The sequence below is a fragment of the Micromys minutus genome (genome assembly GCF_963924665.1).
Source record: "Micromys minutus genome assembly, chromosome: 12".
NCBI lineage: Eukaryota > Metazoa > Chordata > Mammalia > Rodentia > Muridae > Micromys > Micromys minutus.
This window is the reverse complement of record NC_137981.1, coordinates 16,778,193-16,796,825: the sequence shown is the minus strand read 5'-3', so window position 1 is coordinate 16,796,825 and position 18,633 is coordinate 16,778,193. Positions and strand designations below refer to the sequence as shown.

The following is an 18,633-nucleotide window of genomic DNA, read 5'->3' as shown; positions in this document are numbered from 1 at the left end:
AAATGAGCTAAGAGAAGAGACTGAGAGAGATTGAGAGGAAAGTCTGAGGTATCAAGTTCAAACCAATAGGTTGGTCCCCAGGGGTGATGGTGCAGTAACAGGAGGGGCTCCTAGTCTGCTGCAGTAGGACAAAGAGTATTCTGGAAAGACAAGGATGAAATGACTAGTAGTCCCCTGGATCTATACAAAAAGGTGCAATCACCAGTGAATGGAGTCTGAGATGAGGAGAAACACCTTCAAGCATGTTGCTACAGGGATGAGTCTGAAACAAGAGAGATACAGAAAAAGAGGATAGTGAAAACTTCCTACCTGAGTCTGAGCCAAGTGTTGCCACAGGGATCCCTGGTAGAAAGTATTTCTAGTTATTATCAGCTGGCACAAAAGAACAACAATAACCTAAAAGGGAAAGTTGAGAGGGTCCAAAGAAAAGAGCTAAGTTGGGTCTGCACCAAAAGGCAGAATCCCCAAGGAATAAAGGTAGCACGGGGTAGGGGGCATACACAGGAAGGCTGCTACTGTGTTGAGGGTCAGACAGAAGAAATCTCAGTTGAGGATAGAAAAAGAGTGAAAAACAACTACCTGAGACCCAGAACAGTGGCTACTGGGAGTCGCTGGTAGAAAATTTTTCTCGATATCAGTGGCTAACACAACAGAATGCAGACCATTAGAAAAAAACTGAACAGGTTCAATGGTAGCTAAGCTGATTTCACACCAGCCCTGATTTATTGATGTAGCATATAGACCTATAAAGTTTCCTCTTAGTTCTCATTTCATTAGATCCCACAAGTAATAAATGAAGTTAGACCTGGTAGAATAACCCCTAACTTCTCCATGGAGAATAAAGACCAGGATGTGTTTCCATTTTTATTCTATTTTATGTTATAATTTCCTTTTCTATTTCTTCAAGGATTCACTTATTGTTCAACAGTGTGTTTAAACTTTATTGTATATGTCCCAGAGTTTCTTTTCCTGTTGATCTGTAGACTTATTTTATTATAATCAGACAGAAAAAAAGGAATTATTTCATCTTTTTCTATATTAATTAGGCTTGTTTTATTGCTTACTTTTCTATTGCTGTAAGAAAATGTCATGACCATGGCAACATATAAAAGTGAGTGTTTAATTTGACTTATGGTTTCACAGGGTTAGAATCTATGATGACAGCGCTAAGGAACAGTGACAGGAATACCTAAGAATTCACCTCACAAACTACAAGCAGGAAGCAGGAAGCATACTAAAAATGGCATGAGTCTGTAGAAACCTAAAAGCCACAAGGCGTTAAGGGGGAGAGGGTGGTTGGGAGAGGGAGCACTTTCAGGAGGTAATGGGAGGGGAGGGGAGTTGGGACTGGGAGAAAGAGGATAACATCTGATATAAAAATGCAGAGAATATCCCCAAAATAAGAAAAGAAACCTAAAAGCCACACTCACCCAGAGCCATACCTTCTGCAAAAAGGCAGCACCTCCTAATCCTTCCCAAAACGTTTCGCCAACTACAGAAACAAGTATTCAAACATATGATCCTGGGGTGTCCCCATCGAATGCCTCCCCTTGGAACTCGAGGAACTACACTGAAGAGGAGGCAAAAAGGATTGTAAAAGCCAGAGACATCAGACACAACTAATATACATGTGGATTCACAGCAACTGTGGTAACGTGTGCAAGGCCTGCGTAGATTCAAGCCAGATGTGGTCCCAGTGCTGAGAGGGGGAAATGGAGAGAGGCTTCTATCCCTTAAAATTAAGCTATCCCTAGTTGAAAACTGCTTGCAAAAAAATTAATTTTCTACATTGAAGTATCACTGAGTATGTAAACATAAGGTAGGCCCCATGCTTAGTAGTAGGTGGCCAACAGACACACACACACACACACACACACACACACACACACACACACACACACAATACTGTGGTGTTTTTACAGTTTTTTTTTTTTTTTTTTTTTTTTTTTTTTTGGTTTGGTGGGTGAGTTTTTTGTTTTAGTTTCAGTTTTAGGTTTGGTTTTTTGGGTGGTTTGGGTTTTATATGTTTATATTGTGTTTCATATTGACGTATTTGGGCACTTTTATTTTGCTGATCTTTTGCTTGTATTTTACAGTTTCATATGTTGTGCTTTTAAGGTTTGTGTGTGTGTGTGTGTGTGTGTGTGTCATGCTTTTCTTTTAATATTTTTAGTCTCTTTTTCCTTTTTGTTTTCTAAGGAGGAAACTGAAAAAGAAGGCATGGAGTTGAGCCAATGGGAAGGTAATGATGATCTGAGAGGATATAGGGAGGTGAAACCATGATCAAAATGTGTTACATAAATTTTCAATTAAAAAGGAAATGAAAATAATCATAAAAATAGATGAAAATCTAGATAATAGTATAGATCCTCACCTGCCTCCCAGAGCCTGCTAACTTTCTCTATGGCCATTCTGTATGTTATGAAAGCATGCTAACACAAACATATATGCTATTTGCTTCTTTGTTAAGGTCAGACACATTGAAGTTCTAAAATTTTCTTTTTAAGAAAGTGTTAAGAGGCACGCCTTTTATTTTGGAAATGGATATTTAAATTATATCTTCTAGTTAATGATGTAGAAGATTTCTCCTATCCACTGCATGGGCCCTATAGATTAAAGTCAGGTAATCAGGTTTGTGACAAGCCACATTGCTTACTGAGCCTCTCACCAGACAAGGAAATGGTTCTAGTAGAGGTTCTCTGAAGATAATTCCATATTCTTGTACAAAATCTTTACTTCTTTCTGCTTTTTTGTCTAGATTCTAAATCAACTCTCTTTTTCTAGTTCTAGAAATTGAAATGAATTTGTTTATCTCCAGTAAATGTAATGACTGTATATGAATGGAACTGTTAATTTTTGTTCTTATCTTGCAAATACTAATATAAACACATTAATAAACAAACTTGACTTCATTGTCTTCTTACAATGTTAGAGGAAGTATATAATGAAAAAAATGAGTACTTGAGTAGAATATCATCTCACATAGAAATCACATTTTATTTAGACTTTGAAAAATATCACTGGGTGTGGTAAACAAGTTCAAAGCCTGGCATGGTAGTACACAACTGTAATCACAGTCCTTGGGATATGGAGGCAGAGGAATCAGATACACACAAGGTCATCCTAGACTAGAGAGTGAGTTTGAGGATAGCCAGGGACACATGAGACTCTGTCTCAAAAATAAAAATAGAACAAAGAGTAAAGACAACTGAAAGAATTGATATATCTCCAGTTGGTTCTTTATTAGAATATGTAAGTATGTCACAGCTTTGACTCATATATTTTTGACAATTCTCATTTTTAGCAGAACATTTCTCAGAGCAAGTTTCATGTCCTTGTTACGAAGGCTATAAATCAGAGGATTAAAGAGAGGGGTCATTACAGAGTATACAACTGTAAGGATCTTCTGCATCAAAGTTGAAATACCATATGTAGGACTCACATACATTACCATTACTGTCCCATAGAAAAGTGACACCACAACTAAATGGGAACCACAGGTAGAGAAGGCCTTTCTCCGGCCAGCTGCAGAAGGAACCTGAAAAACAGCCCTGAGCAATAAAATATAGGACCGAAGAATATATGCAATAGTAAAAAACAGGACCAAGGAACTTTGGGCATAAAAAATAAATTCAGTAATAGGAGCTGGGGCACAGGATAAAGCCATCAATGGGTCCATGTCACAAAGGAAGTGATCAATGATATTAGGACCACAGAAGGGAAGTTGGGAGATGGAGAAGATAGGAATTGGGTATCCAAGAAATCCGATGAGCCAACATGAAGATACCAGAATGCAACAAAGCCTCCTGGTCATGATGGCAGGGTAATGTAATGGGCGGCAAATGGCCAGGTATCTATCATAAGCCATTACTGCTAGAAAGAGACATTCAGTTGTGCCCAGAGAAAAGAAGAAATAGAACTGCAGGAAGCACCCTGAAAATGAGATGGTCTTGGTCTTAGACAGAATGTTGGCAAGTATGTTAGGAACAGTGGAGGAAACATACCAAATTTCAAGGAAGGCAAAATTTCCGAGAAGGAAGTACATGGGGGTATGTAGACGAGAGTCACATCTTACTGCACAGATGATGGCTCCATTTCCCAACAAGGTCAGGACATAAAACACCAAAAACAGCACAAAGAGAAAATTTTGCGTCTTCCAGGAACCAGGGAATCCCAAGAGAATAAATTCAGTTATATGTGTTGCTGATCTGTTCATAGGATCTAACAATCTGAAGGGGAGAAAGGACATGACTTTAACCTCAATTTTTTTTTTTTTTTTTTTGCTTTCAACATATCTGAAGGTCTTTATGAGTGTCAAACTTAAGTTCTGCAAGAAAAGGCAAGAGTATTCTGAAAGCAGATGGAACCAGTTCTATCTTATTTTAGATTGAATGTGTTTCTTTATAAATGATGGAACCTCTTTTCTCCTTCTTGGTCCTCCTGAGACAGGAATCAAAAGGAATCTAGGTAATTAGAGATGGCTATGGTGAAGAACTCTGATCGTCTAGGCACAAACTGTCCCCAAATAGCCCTGTGTTATGATTCCCCAACATTAACCTCTATGTCAAAGCACTTATGGAGTCTATAGTCTTTCAAACTGTACCAACATTCCATTACCAAGTCTGGAGCCAGGAAGAAGCGAGCCATATTGTGCCTTTACTTTGTTACTCCACCATTCCTCTTCGATGACATAAACACCCCTTCACCCTGGTGCTTGAGCAGCTATTTGGCCTTACAACCCCTCTCACCTGAATGTATTTCTCATCCTTCACTCTCTGATAAATTTACTGATTGAGTGATCTTCCTCTAGAGTTTATAAGCTTCATATTTCTTAGTGAGACGCAGTTCTGAATTCAAGAAATGTGATAACAGTTTGGGCTACTCCTTTAGAATTCCTCAAACTACACCAAAAATAGATGCCAACCAGCTTTTTCTCCTCTATCCTCTTAAATTGTGATAGCATTACTCAAATGCTTCTTGGACACAGGTGTCATTTAAAAGCAACTTGTGAAGCAGCTGGACTTAGAATGATCTTATGGCTACCTCTGACCAATTATGGACCTCCTGCACATCATTCTCTTTCCAATTTATCTCCAGTTGGAAGTGATTCTCAAGGACTAACAGATCCAGGCTTGGTGGATGACTAAAGGTATTACACCAGGACCCAGATTCAAATAGGTTCTATAAAGATGTCTCCAGTCTCTGAGCATGTTCCTCATGGAGAAAAACATACTGCAGAGACTCCAAAGGCATCTACTCTCATGAATTAGGCCTGAATTAGGTGGAATGTGTCTGGGTGCCTGGAGCATCTTCTGTCTGTGGTAAAACTGTGGATTTCAGCAACAGATAAGGAATCTGGGAACTGGATTCTCAAACTGCAGACAATCTGTCCTTGTTGCCTCCTACAATAGTAAGAAATGGAGTGTGTGGCAGGCCCTACCGTAGGATCTACACATCTCACAGCTGTCCCTCTCCCCAGGCACTCTGCTCCAATAGAAGCATGGCCTCCTTCTGTACAGTCCTCCCCATGCTGCCTGTCACTCACAACATGGCTTTAGTTAACTCTTGAGCACAAATAAGATAAAGGCTATCATCCTCAAAGGAACAATTTTATAAAAATTAAATCTCTTTATTGTAATTTTTAAAATCCACAAGGATAAATTAAGATAGCCACTCAAAGACATTCTTATTCTGTTCCAATCTTTGTACGTCTCAATGAGGTTCATACAGTTAAAATGGCCATTTTGAAGCCATGGTGGTTCACTTAAGGTTTCAAACTTTCACTATCAATTATATTTTTACACACATATCCACCACAAAAAAACTATGACAAATAGAAACTATGACAAATAGAACCTAAAAACATAATTAGATTTATATTCTCCTTTTCAATTGATGTATCTTTCTGTATTATCTACAATTGTTCTATTTTGTTCTCCTTTTAAATGTTGTATTATACCCATACTTACAGTTGTCTACAGGATGGTGTGTGTGTGTGTGTGTGTGTGTGTGTGTGTGTGTGTGTGTGTGTTTACATTAGGCTAGGATCCACATATGATAGAGAACATGAGGCTATTTTTCTTTCTGAGATTGGGTTTTCTTATGTGATATTTTACTTTTTATTTAATAAGGTACATTTTACTTAATATTATACTTTCTAAGTCTATCCTTTTATCTGCAAATTTTGAGATTTGATAATTCTTTATAGCTGGATAATATTACACTCTGCATATTACTACCCTTCCATTATCTATATATCTGTTGAGGGCATTAAAGTTGCTTCTGTTTCCTTAATAAAATGAATAGAGCACCAACAAAATAAATGTGCAAACATTTTTGTTGTAGGCTATGGACCTCTCTAGGCATTTGCCCAGGAGTAGAATACCCAGGTAACATGGTGGTTGTATTTTTAATATTTTGAGGAGAATCCAGATTAAGTTCCATAATACACTGTATTGATTTGCACCCCCACCAGCAATGAAAAGCATTCCTCTTTCCCCACATTTTCTCCAAAACCTGTGGCCAAATATCTTGACAATAGCCTTCTAACTAAGGTGCAGTTAGTACTCTGTCAATGTATTTCTAATTTGCATTTATCTGATGGCTAGAGATACTGAACGAATTTTATATAGTAAATAGTTACTGAACTTTTGTGTTTATTTGTTTGTTTGTTTGTTTTTGGAAACTGCCCGTTTCATACTTACATGTGTTCATTAGTAGTTTTATATCATTTAATTTCTGCAGTTCTTTGAAATTCTGGATATTAGCCATCTGTCTGGATATCTGAAGAATAGCCTCCATTCTATGCACTACTTGCTCTGATGATAGTTCCTTTTGCAGTGCAGAAACCTCTGAACCCCATGTAGTCTTTGTTGGTATGTGGGGCTGGTTCCTGTGTCACTAAAGTTCTGATCGGAAAGCTCTTACCCACCCTAACACCTCACAGAGTCTTCCCTATGCTTTCCCTAGCAGTTTCAGACTTTGGACGTTTTAAATCTAATAGAATATGAGACAGTCTATTCTGCAGCCAATTTGATTGACCATGGCCTGGGGTCATAGATACAGGTTACCCTAAATTCAGTCTCACAAAACATTTTATTGTCTCACAGAACAGAGAAAACTATAAATCAAGACAAGGTTCCAAGCATTGGTAGGTGCATCAGAGGAGCAGGTACAGTATGATGGGGGAGGGCATTTTCACACATCCATGATGATGTCTGATGACATTCTTAGCATTTGGATGGGTGGAAGATAGTTGCCTGCTTAAGTCAATAGATTCTGAAAGGTTTTTATTTATTGTCACAAATGTTGGGCATGGAGCCTGACCTTAAGAGTAATTTGTATACCCAGTAAGTTTTAAATTAGAGTCTTTGACCCACTTCAAGTTGATAGTTTTTAAAAATAGAGGAAATGTGCTTGGGTCTCTAGGTTCTCTTACCCATAGAAGCCTAACCTCTAAAGAAAAACAACTCATCACAGAAACTCTGTTCTCCACACAAAGGTTATGTGTCCCTATGTCTTGTTCCTACATAACTTTTTCTGCCTCTGGTCCTTTAACTATCCTGTATAAAATGGTCTCAGAAGGTCCCCAAAAAACTGTTAGAGCCCTTCCAGGGGGCATTCTTACTCCTCTACAAAGAGCCATAGTCTCTGCCAGTCTAGTCCAGGCTTTGTCAGATTGCTCTAGATTGGCCCATCGTTCCTTAAACATTAAATAGGGTTATGTCCTGGGCCTCTTAGAACAATAGTATGATACAGTTTGAGCTGCATGCAATTGCCTCTATTCCTAAATAGCTGGAAAGAACTGCTTCAGGATGGTCTACCTGGGATGAAGTTTTGTCTTTGATTGGAATTGTTCTTTTCTTCTTTCTCTCTTTAACTTTCTTTTTTTCTTAGAATTTATTTATTTTCTTTTATATGTGAGTGTTTTTGCCTGCATGTGTGTATGTCCACTGTGCATGTGTGCAAAAGGTCAGACAAGAGAGGGTCCCCTGTAACTAGAGTTACAGATGGTTGTGAACCACTATGTGGGGTTGGAAAATGAACCCAGGTTCCCTAAAACATCATAAAGTACTCTTGCCTACTGAGCCATCTCTTCTATTTCAATTCACAAGACTATAAAACTGGGTGCCCTATCATTATTACAAACCTAAATATACCACTTGTGAAAACATCTTTTAGCTCAGAACACAGTTCATTCTATCCCTCCATTCTCTAGGCTACCTGTGTTGCTTCCTCACAAACCACTGACCTTCCAAAGATGCCATTTCATAACCCAGCTTCTTCCAACTCTGCTTTTCTGGGATCAGAAGAAAGTTTTGATGGTTGCAGCTGCTACTCTAACCTCTCCTTAGCACCCAGAAGAGCAAGCCAGTCTCCATTATGGCATTTTCACAAGGACAGTTCAGAAACCTCAGACTTCTCTGTGGAATACAGGAGCAAACGTGGTACCACATCGCTGAAGCCTGGTGCCCAGTGGCTGGAGCCTTTGACAAGGACTGAACTTGGTTCAGCCACCACTGTCCTGATCTACACATCACTTACTTACATAGCATAAACATATAACTGGAAATGACATGTGCGGCAGCTCTGGCCAACCTCCACTGCCTTCCTTCACAAAGAACAAACTGTGTGCCAGGAGCCTATACAAAGAAACCCACTGGGAAAGCAAAAGTACTACTCAAAAACAGAGTCGTCCATCCCAACGCAGTGTTCCTGCTATAAACATTACTGTTCGGATTTCTGAACCTGCCACTGCCCTCTCTCCTAAAGCTTTCCTATGCATGCCAGCTGTCTATTACCAAAAATTAACATTTTGTATGGTTTTATATATTACATATAATACCCACAGTCCCACCTAGATGAAATGAAAAAAAAATGAGATAATTTTTTCAAGGTTTATTTTTATTATTAATTATATATATATTTATGTCTCTATGTTGGTTTGTGCAGGTCCCAAGGAGGCTACAGTGATCAATGGTAGATCAAACTTAGAACAGTTGAAGGAGAATTAAATGTTTTTCAGCCACATCTTAGTGAACTTTAAGGCTAAGAAAAATGAAGGTAAATTTATAAAGGGATCTAAAATGAAGTGGAGGGAGATTTTCTCCCATTTCATCTGGTGTGGTTAATTTTGTTGGGAAAAGTGAAAGGCTATTTTCAAATATTTGAACAGTAAATTATGCATCAATGGCAAAAAATGTATTTATTAATAGAATAAATAAAACATGCAACTATATGTATTTAAGCAAAATAATTTTACAATAGGTTAATGTTTAATGATGTAATGAAAAGTCTTGAGGGGCCTTGAAAAGCAAAAAATGGTTAGGAACACTTACTGCTCTTGTAGGGGACCTGAATTTAGTTCTTAGAATCCAAGTTGAGCATCTCACGAGTACCTAGAGGTTTAGTTCCAAAGGTATTTGTTGCCTCTGGCATCCACAGGCACCTACACTCATATACCTGACTCTCCTCTTGCCACATACATATAATTTTTAAAGTAATTTAAATATGTCCTTTAAAACAGAATTAAAAAAATAATAGTTTATATATATTGAGATATTTGTCAATTTTAGATCTCTTATTTGGGGTATTGGAGGTCACCATAAGTGTAAGAAATGGACGTTTCCAAGGTCACAAACAACACAGATTCAAAGGAAAGATTAATCATTTGTGATCTCCGAGAACAAAGATTTGATCTACACTACCTCAAGTCTCTTGTTTGTGCTTGTCTATTACTAGGATTAGTATTAGTAAATTTTATGTGTATGAGAATTTTGCCTTTATGCATTTCTGTGCCTCACCTGAGTGCCTGAAACCAGAATGGGGCATTGGATCTATAAAACAGATGGTTGTGAACTGGAAATGGATGTTGGAACTCAAACCAGGACCAGCAGAAGAACCACCACTGTTCTTAACCACTGAGCACTCTCTCTAGCTCTTGTTCAAGATTTTTCTAGGAAACTTGAAAATGTTTAGCACCTAGGCTTTCATGCCCACCTTTCTAATCAATTGTGACTGCAGAAGACATATCTTACCTCCTTCCTTGAAGCAACTCAGTAAGTGAATTCTAAATATTTGTCTGTAGAAACATAAATCAGTCCCTTTCTCGACTATAGATGACAGATGAAGGGCTTATATAAAAAGGAATGAGCGTCATGAGATCTGAGCTTCCTGGTTCTGGTTCTGAGAAACAGACCATGCCCCACATGCACAATGCAATGTATTCTTCCTACTGCTGGGCCCTGTAAGAGATTTATCAATAGCAACATTTTTTCTGGAAGTCTTTGGGGAAAATGGAGATAGGTAATAGAATGTCAAAGAGGGAATTCTTTACTGAAAAAGAGTAATAAGTTTTCATATGAATAGAATAGATTGGCTCAGCAAATTTCCATAATCCCATATTCTACGAATTCTAAAGTCACTTTCCTATGATATCTTTTATTTAAAGCAAAGTTTAAAGTTAAATATATTTTGATCATATTCTTTCTCTCCCCCAAACCCTTACAGATTATTCATCACTCCATATCCAACAAACTTTAAGTTCTTTCTGGAAAAAAACAAACCTCCCAAAATTAAGAACATGAGGTAAAACCACACTCAAAAAGAAAACTCCAAACTGTAACCAAAGGAAAGCAAACTAAATTACTGCAGAGCTCATCACATGTGGGTCAACTATTCCTGAACGTCAGGCCTGATCTGGAGCAGTTTAAATATCCAATGTCCCCTAATAGTGGAAACTGATTCTCTCTCTCTCTCTCTCTCTCTCTCTCTCTCTCTCTCTCTCTCTCTCTCTCTCTCTCTCTCTCTCTGGGTATAAATGACAACTCAGTGGCTTGTTACCTGAAGTCACTTTAGAGTATAGGTTAGCAGAGGGCAGTTGCACCACTTCCTGCTGTTTCTCGTGCATCTGGATTTGGAAAGCACTTGCTCATCTGTAATCCTAGGGGATCCGCTTCTTTATACACTGTTTCAGGACAAGGAAGTAAACCAACTACTGAACCTACCAGTGCACATGTGATAGCTTGATTAACAATGCTTCTTTCCAGGATGCTCGCTCAGAATATTGTATTTCCAGGTAGCCAAAAAAAGCAATATTCCACTGGACAACTCCTAGGAAGTAAAATTGTGTCTGAATGATGCTCTAATAATCACAATAACAACATTTTTTACTGTAACTGTCTATCCTCACTGTTCATTTTACAACTGTGGCTCAGGAAGAGTGCAAATTCTTTTCACCCAATGAATCTTTGTCCTGTTGAACATTTGAGGGCTTTGTCTGGTTAGATGCTTGCTTGCTTGCTTGCTTGCTTGCTTGCTTGCTTGCTTGCTTGCTTGCTTTGAGACAGGTCTCACTACACAGCCCCTTCTGGCTCAGAACTTGCTATGCATACTGGCCTTGCATTCACAGTAAGCTGCCTGCTCTTACACCCAGCATGTTAGAATTAAGGGTGTGTGCTTGTTCCACAACTGGAACTGTTACACTAAGCTGTTTTCCCCATCTCCTTTCATTCTTTTCTGAGAAAACCCAAATAATTAGATTTATTAAGTAAAAGGAACCCTATTATGCCCCTGAGCTGGTTATAATCTGGACCACTCATACTTCTCTTACATGCAGGACAGCTGTCCTAGATGTAAGGAATGGAATACAGTGGAACTGTACTGGAGAAAGCAATGAGCACAGAAGAGCCTCACCTTACCTCAGCATCATCAATCTCCTTAACAGCTCTGTGAGGAACCACACAAAAGGGAATTGATACATCTGTGTGTTCATCTCACTTCACTTCTGAAGACTCCAGAGACTTATTCCCTAGGCCTTTTGCTGAGATGTGTAACATGTGACCTTCTCTTCAGTCTGTGCTTCCTCTCAGGGATTACTACAACTACCATCCTTCCCACCCAGGTGGTCCAGGGGCTTCCTCATTTCCCCTGAAGAACATTCTTCTTCCAACTCTTCGTGTTTACATGGAATTTAGTATACTTGCTTGTTTATATATTAATTCTAGCAGGCAGTCTAGAGTCAAGGAAAAGAAGGAGCCACGGAAAATGGCCCACAATTCTAGACTTCCAATTGTACCCTGTTAAAGTATCACCCTCAGACTGGAGAGATGGCTCAGTGGTTAAGAGCACTGACTGTTCTTCCAGAGGTCCTGATTTCAATTCCCAGCAACTAAGTGGTGGTTCACAGCCATCTGTAATGAGATCTGATGTCCTCTTCTGGTGAGTCTGAAGACAGCTACAGTGTGCTTATATAAATATAATAAATACATCTTAAAAATGACAATAAAGTATTACCCTCTGAGAAGCAGTGAAACAAGTAGTAGTTGGTAAGCAAAGTTTTCCCTTCTAGTAAAATAAAATCCGTCAGCACAGAGAAACACCAAACTGTGTTCTCTTGGTCTCACAAACATAAGTCTAAGTCAGACATGGTGGTACATGCCTTTACTCCCTGCAGTCAAAACACAAGAAGAGCTCTGTGAAGCTCTTGAAGAGAGGCAGCTTGAACACATAGCAAAAAGAAAAAAATTAAATGCTCCAATTTCAATAACAAGAATGGGATCAAAACCATTATCTTAGAGGAAATCAGCCCAGGCACAAAAGGCAAGCATTGCTTAGTTCCATTCACATGTGGGGTCTAAAAAGGTGTGGCATAGAAGCAGAGAGCAGCCAATGGCTTCATGATAACACGACAAGGAAAGAGGTAGGCAAGATCAAGGAGAGAGTACTACGTTTCAGTTAGGTATGACCAACTTCTCCTGGCTCTTGGGCCAGAATCACCTTCATCCAAGAATTTCCCAAAACGACAAATACTGAAGGAAAAGGAGAGAAATGCGGCAGACATTTTCTTATAGTTAACTATTTCCTATTCTTAACTATAAGAAAATGTAGAGTTGGAGCCATGGCTACCGCTGTAGGAAGGCAGATGCTTCGGCGACCTGGCCCCGGGTGGCAGGGCCCACTGGAGTGAGGTTTTGATTTCCCAGTCTGGGAAGACTACCTTGGATGCATGAATCAGAGGGAAGAGATGGGATGCACGCATGGGAGGCTCTTGTGGGGCTTTTAGGAAGGAGCCCTAGTCATCTGCATACATGTCCCGGTCTCCTCTAGGGAGATTTATAGTGACATCGCCAGATGCCAAGCTGTCACCCACAGAACTGACAGAAATGCGGAAAGATCTGTTTAAGAAAAAGTAGGCAGTTAGTGTTAACTCCCCGAAGAGAGAAGATTGAAGTTAAAAGCATGTTGGGAAAGCTGATCCTGGCACTGTCTTCGTGATGAATAAAAATGTTTCAACAGTTGTGCCATGCATTTGAGTGAGTGGTACTGAACGAAGTCCATGTATAAACCTTTCACCAAGTGTTGGGAGAGTAAACTTCTTACTTTCAAAGACCCTGACCCGAGAGAAGTGAATAAGGCGCATTGGCGTTCCTGTGCGGAGGTGTTGGGCTGTGTAGTAGAAAGGGCATCCAAAGACGACTATGTGGTCAGCTTTGTCGGAGTGCCCAGACTTCCTGCGATTGCTGGGACCTTCTGCTATGATGTCACTTTGGATAAGAGACTGGATGAGTGGATGTCAACAAAAGAAAACCTAAGTTCTTTCACAAAAGTTGCTTTACTATATAAGGACCTTCCCTTTCAAACTCTGGAAGTTGATGCAAAGGTGGCATTAGAAATATTTTGACATTTCCCTGGTGAGTAGGGATGTTGAACATTTCTTTAGGTGCTTCTCAACTACTCAGTATTCCTCAGTTGAGAATTCTTTGTTTAGCACTGTACCACATTTTTAAATAGGATTATTTGATTTTTCTGGAGTCTAAATTCTTGAGTTCGTTGTGTATAATGGATACCAGCCCTCTATCAGATGTAGGATTGGTAAAGATTCTTTCCCAATCTGTTGGCTGATGTTTTATCTTCTTGACAGTGTCCTTAGCCTTACAAAAACTTTGCAATTTCATGAGGTCTTGATCTTAGAGCAAAAGCCATTAGTATTCTGTTCAGTAAATTTTCCTCTGTACCTATGTATTCTAAGCTCTTGCCCACTTTCTCTTCTATTAATTTCAGTGTACCTTGTTTTATGTGGAGGTCTTTTATCCACTTGCACCTGAGCTTTGTACCAGGAGATAAGAATGAATTAATTTGCATTCTTCTGCATGCTGATTGCCAGTTGAACCAGCAACATTTGTTGAAGAGGCTGTCCTTTTTCTATTGAATGTTTTTAGCTCCTTTGTCAAAGATCAAGTGACCATAGGTGTGTGGGTTCATTACTGGGTCTTCAATTGTGTTCCATTGATCTACCTGCCTATCTCTGTACCAATATCACCCGTTTTTTATCACAATTGATCTCTAATATAGCTTGAGGTTAGTAATAGTGATTCCTCTAGAAGTTCTTTTATTGTTGAGAATAGTTTTCGCTATCTTAGGATTTTTGTTATTCCAAATGAATTTGAAATTGTTCTTTCTAACTCTATGAAGAACTGAGTTGGAATTTTGATGGGGATTGCATTCAATCTGTAGGTTTCTTTTGGCAAGATGACCATTTTTACAATGTTGGGTTTTCCAATCCATGAGCATGGGAGATCTTTCCATCTTCTGAGACCTTCAATTTCCTTCTCCAGAGATTTGAAGTTCTTGTCATACAGATCTTTCATTTGCTCCTCCTCACACCAGTCAGAATGGCAAAGATCAAAAACTCAGGTGATAACAGATGCTGGTGAGGATGTGGAGAAAGAGGAACACTCCTCCATTGTTGGTGGAATTGTAAGCTGGTACAACCACTCAGGAAATCTGTCTGGAAGTTCCTCAAAAGTTGGACATAGTACTACCTGAAGACTCAGGTATTCCACTCCTGGGCATATACCAAAAAGTTGCTCCAACATAGAACAAGGACACATGCTCCACCATGTTCATAGCAGCCTTATTCATAACATCCAGAAGCTGGAAAGAACCCAGATGTCCCTCAACAGAGGAATGGATACAGAAAATACAATACATTTACACAATGGAATACTACTCAGCTATTAGAAACAATAATTTTATGAAATACCTTGGCAAATGGCTAGAACTAGAAATTCTCATCCTGAGTGAGGTAACCCAGTCACAAAAGAATACACATGGTATGCACTCACTGATAAGCAGATACTAGCCACAAAAAGCTCTGAATACTCAAGAAACAATTCATAGATCTTATGAATCTCAACGAGAAGGAAGGCCAGAATGTGGATGCCTCAGTCCTTCTTAGAAGGGAGAACAAAACAGTCACAGGAGGATATACAAGGTCAAATAGAGGAGCAGGGATTGGAGAAAAGATCATTCAGAGACTGCCTCTCCTGGGGACCCCATATGCAGCCACCAAACCCAAGCACTATTGCTGATGCCAAGAAGTGTTTACTGGCAGGAACCAGAATTAGATGTATCCTGAGAGGCTCGGCCAGAGTCATACAGATACAACTGACGATGCTTGCAGCTAACCATCGGACTGAGCACAGAGACCCCAATGAAGGAGCTAGAGAAAGGACTGAAGGATCTGAAAGGGTTTGCAACCTCATGGGACAAACAATATTATCAACCAAACAAATCCTCCAGAACTCCCATGGACTAAAATAACAGTCATTGAGCACACATAGAGAGTCCCATGGCTCTGTTGCATATGTACCAGAGGATTGTCTGCCATTAATGTGAGAAGAGGCCTTTGGTCCAGTGAAGGTACGTTTTCCCAGTGTAGGGGAATGTCATGGTACTGAGGTGGAAAGGGTGATTGGGAGAGGGTACACCTTCCTGGAAACAATTGGAGGGGGAGGTGAAATGGGGGTATAACATTTGAATGTAAATACAGAGAATAGCCAATAAAATATTTTTTAAAAGATATAAAGATTGACTTATATTTCCCTTTTAAAAATAAATAAATATTTCAACATAACAAGTGCAAAGTGGACTTCATAGAGAAGGCATCTCAGAATCCTGGGAGATTGGTGACTTCATTGATGTGAGTGATGGCCCTCTTATTCTGAGAACAAGTATTTGCTTCCAGTATGAAGTGTCAGCAGCCCACAATCTTCACACCAGCCAGCCGAGCCTCATACACAGATTTCAGGGACCATCTTTACCCACTCACTTGAGAGCACAGTTCACAATATGGGACAAACTATTGGAAAGATCACGGAAAATGATAACCTGAGAAGGAATCACACAAACAGAGAGCACCACATCTACCCAGTAGTGTCCTAAAATTTATATGTGTAGTAAGTTAAAATAAAAGCTTTTAATACAAACAAAAATGTAGAGTTTTCACCAGGACCATGTTACTGTCCGTAGATTATGGTACCACTACAAGCCATGTGGATGTGCTTGGTCTGTGCTGCCATCAAGGGTTATGATGGTATCTGTGTCTCAGGCTGCAGCAGAGACACATTGATGTCTGTGATCTGTACTCCCACTGAAGACCATGCTGAGGTCCATGGCTCATGCTGAAGTTAGAGTCCATGTTGGTGTTTGTGCAGTCACCAGAAACTATGTGCAAGTCCATGATCTATACTTCTGCTCTCTGTAAAGAGCAAGGGAGCTACATATGGCTACAGACTCACAGTTGGAAAATTGGGATATAGAAGTCTTCTGTGACAACCCCTACCCCTACCAACCCTGTCCCCTAAAGAAAGTAATAGTCTAGACAGAAAGCCATTGAAAAGAACTGTTAAACACTGTGATAAGAATGCTGAAGTGTAGCTCTCCCCAACTGATGGCTTCTGGTGGGGATGCAGATGGAGAAGGACTCACTTTTCTTTAATAGGCTGGCCAGTGGGAGTTTGGCTATGCGCCAATGAGTATATGAGTAACACAAATTAAACTTGGTTTTCTTTAGTCATCTTCTGTCTTCTTCTTTTTCTTTTTCTTCTTCTTCTTCTTCTTCTTCTTCTTCTTCTTCTTCTTCTTCTTCTTCTTCTTCTTCTTCTTCTTCTTCTTCTTCTTCTTCTCCTTCTCCTCCTCCTCCTCCTCCTCCTCCTCCTCCTCTTCCTGCTCCTCCTCCTCTTCCTCCTCCTTTCCCTCCTCCTCCTCCTCCTTCTCTCTTTCATCATCATCTTTTTCTTCTACTTCTTTTCTTCTTCCTCTTCCCACCTCTTCCTCCTCTTCCCCTTCCTCCTCTTTTTCTCCTCCTCTTTCCCCTTTTTTCTTCTAGGCTGAAACATCACAAGGTCAATGGGTTTGGGAGTAATAAGAAGCATGTGTTATTGAGGTGCACAATGTGAAATTCTAAAATAATCAATAAAACTATTATGTTGGAGAAAAAAGAAAGCTGTGATGTTGTTTAAATGTGCAAATCTATTAGAAGGGTGACATATTTAGACATCAAGGGACTACCACTTTTCAGTGAAAAATACTGCACTAATGTTACCCTGAAAAAACTAGGCTCTACAACATCACTAACATGTTGTTGATATAGTTGTGAACAAGCAAGTTAAGGAGAAAATTCTTCACATGAGAATTAATTGAGCAAACTCCACATATTAACACACAAAAGGGCTTAATGAAAACTGGTGAATGAAAATGATCAGGAAAAAAAATGGAAGCTGAAGAGAAGGGTACCATGTTCAGTGAAAGCACCAGACCACTGCACCCAGAAATGAATACTGTGAGCACTAATGGAAAAGAGCCTGAGCTGCTGGAGCTCTTTACTCATGAGCCCATAACCTAATCAATATAAATAAATGTATAACAGAAAAATAAGTTCTGATGTGCTAAATATTGGTAATAATTATTTTCTGGTTAGTTTCTCTTACAATATTTTTCAAACATTTTTGTTATTCTCATCCCTGAAGAGATCAATAAAAGGGAAAAGGTAAAAATAAAATAAGAGCACACTTTCCGTTTTCTAATGATTTGGAGCCTGGCCCAGTGACTCGTGATACCTTATGCAAAAACTTAGAAATTAATGCCTAGTAGCCCTGGTGCTTCAATCAATATGGCCAGCAATAGGGATGACAAATATCATTACAAAACTACCTAAGAATGGTTGAAGAGTTACTTCCTCCTCTTCTTCTTCCTTCTCCTCCTCCTTTTGATATAGGGCCTTATCATGTGACTCTGGTTGTCTTGGAATAAACTATGTAGACTATGCTGACCTTCAACTCACCCGTTCGAGAGATCCACCTGTTTTTCTCTCTCCTGAGTACTGGGATTAAACTGAAGGTGTACAACATCACACCTAGCTTGATCTGTCTTTTTAACCCTATTAAAAAATAACTTCACTCACTCAAATGGCCCGGACAGGCCAGATAACTTTGCTCATCTACTATAAAAGGACACTATTCCTTCCCAGAAGGTTAAGTCCCTTCCTCCTTCTCTGAGACTTAACCCTCTAAGTTTGTTAAGTTTGTTCATACTGTCTATTCTTTATTAAGACATTTATATTAATTTTGGTCTGGTAAATTCTTTTATTCCCCAAGATGTGGCCATTCCTGCCATGACACTGCCCCTCTGCTCTCCACCCCACGTTCACCTCCTGCTCCCTCCTGCTTCTATTAGCCTTGTTTCTTCTTTCATTCCTCTTTGCCAGCCACACACACACACACACTTCTCCTTCCTCAATTCCTCTTTCCTTCCTCTCATGCTCTCTAGTTTCATAACCTATATCCACTCACA

At 39.4% G+C, this 18,633-nt stretch overlaps 1 protein-coding gene and 1 pseudogene across 2 annotated transcripts in view; one reads left to right on the top strand and one right to left on the bottom strand.

The window, feature by feature from the left end:
* Positions 1–3,274: 3,274 nt before the first annotated feature.
* LOC308428218 (olfactory receptor 11H4-like) lies at positions 3,275–4,249 on the bottom strand (the record flags this gene model as incomplete). Its single annotated transcript, XM_080926628.1, has 1 exon — positions 3,275–4,249. The coding sequence occupies one exon, from the start codon at positions 4,247–4,249 to the stop codon at positions 3,275–3,277; it is 975 nt and encodes a 324-aa protein (XP_080782754.1).
* An 8,649-nt stretch (positions 4,250–12,898) lies between these two features.
* LOC308428432 (large ribosomal subunit protein mL39-like) overlaps positions 12,899–18,633 on the top strand; it is a 231,237-nt pseudogene continuing 225,502 nt past the window's right edge. Inside the window, exons 1-3 of the transcript in view lie at positions 12,899–12,963; positions 13,108–13,672; positions 15,903–16,165. The product of the transcript in view is annotated as a large ribosomal subunit protein mL39-like (transcript). The remainder of the gene's footprint in view (positions 12,964–13,107; positions 13,673–15,902; positions 16,166–18,633) is intronic.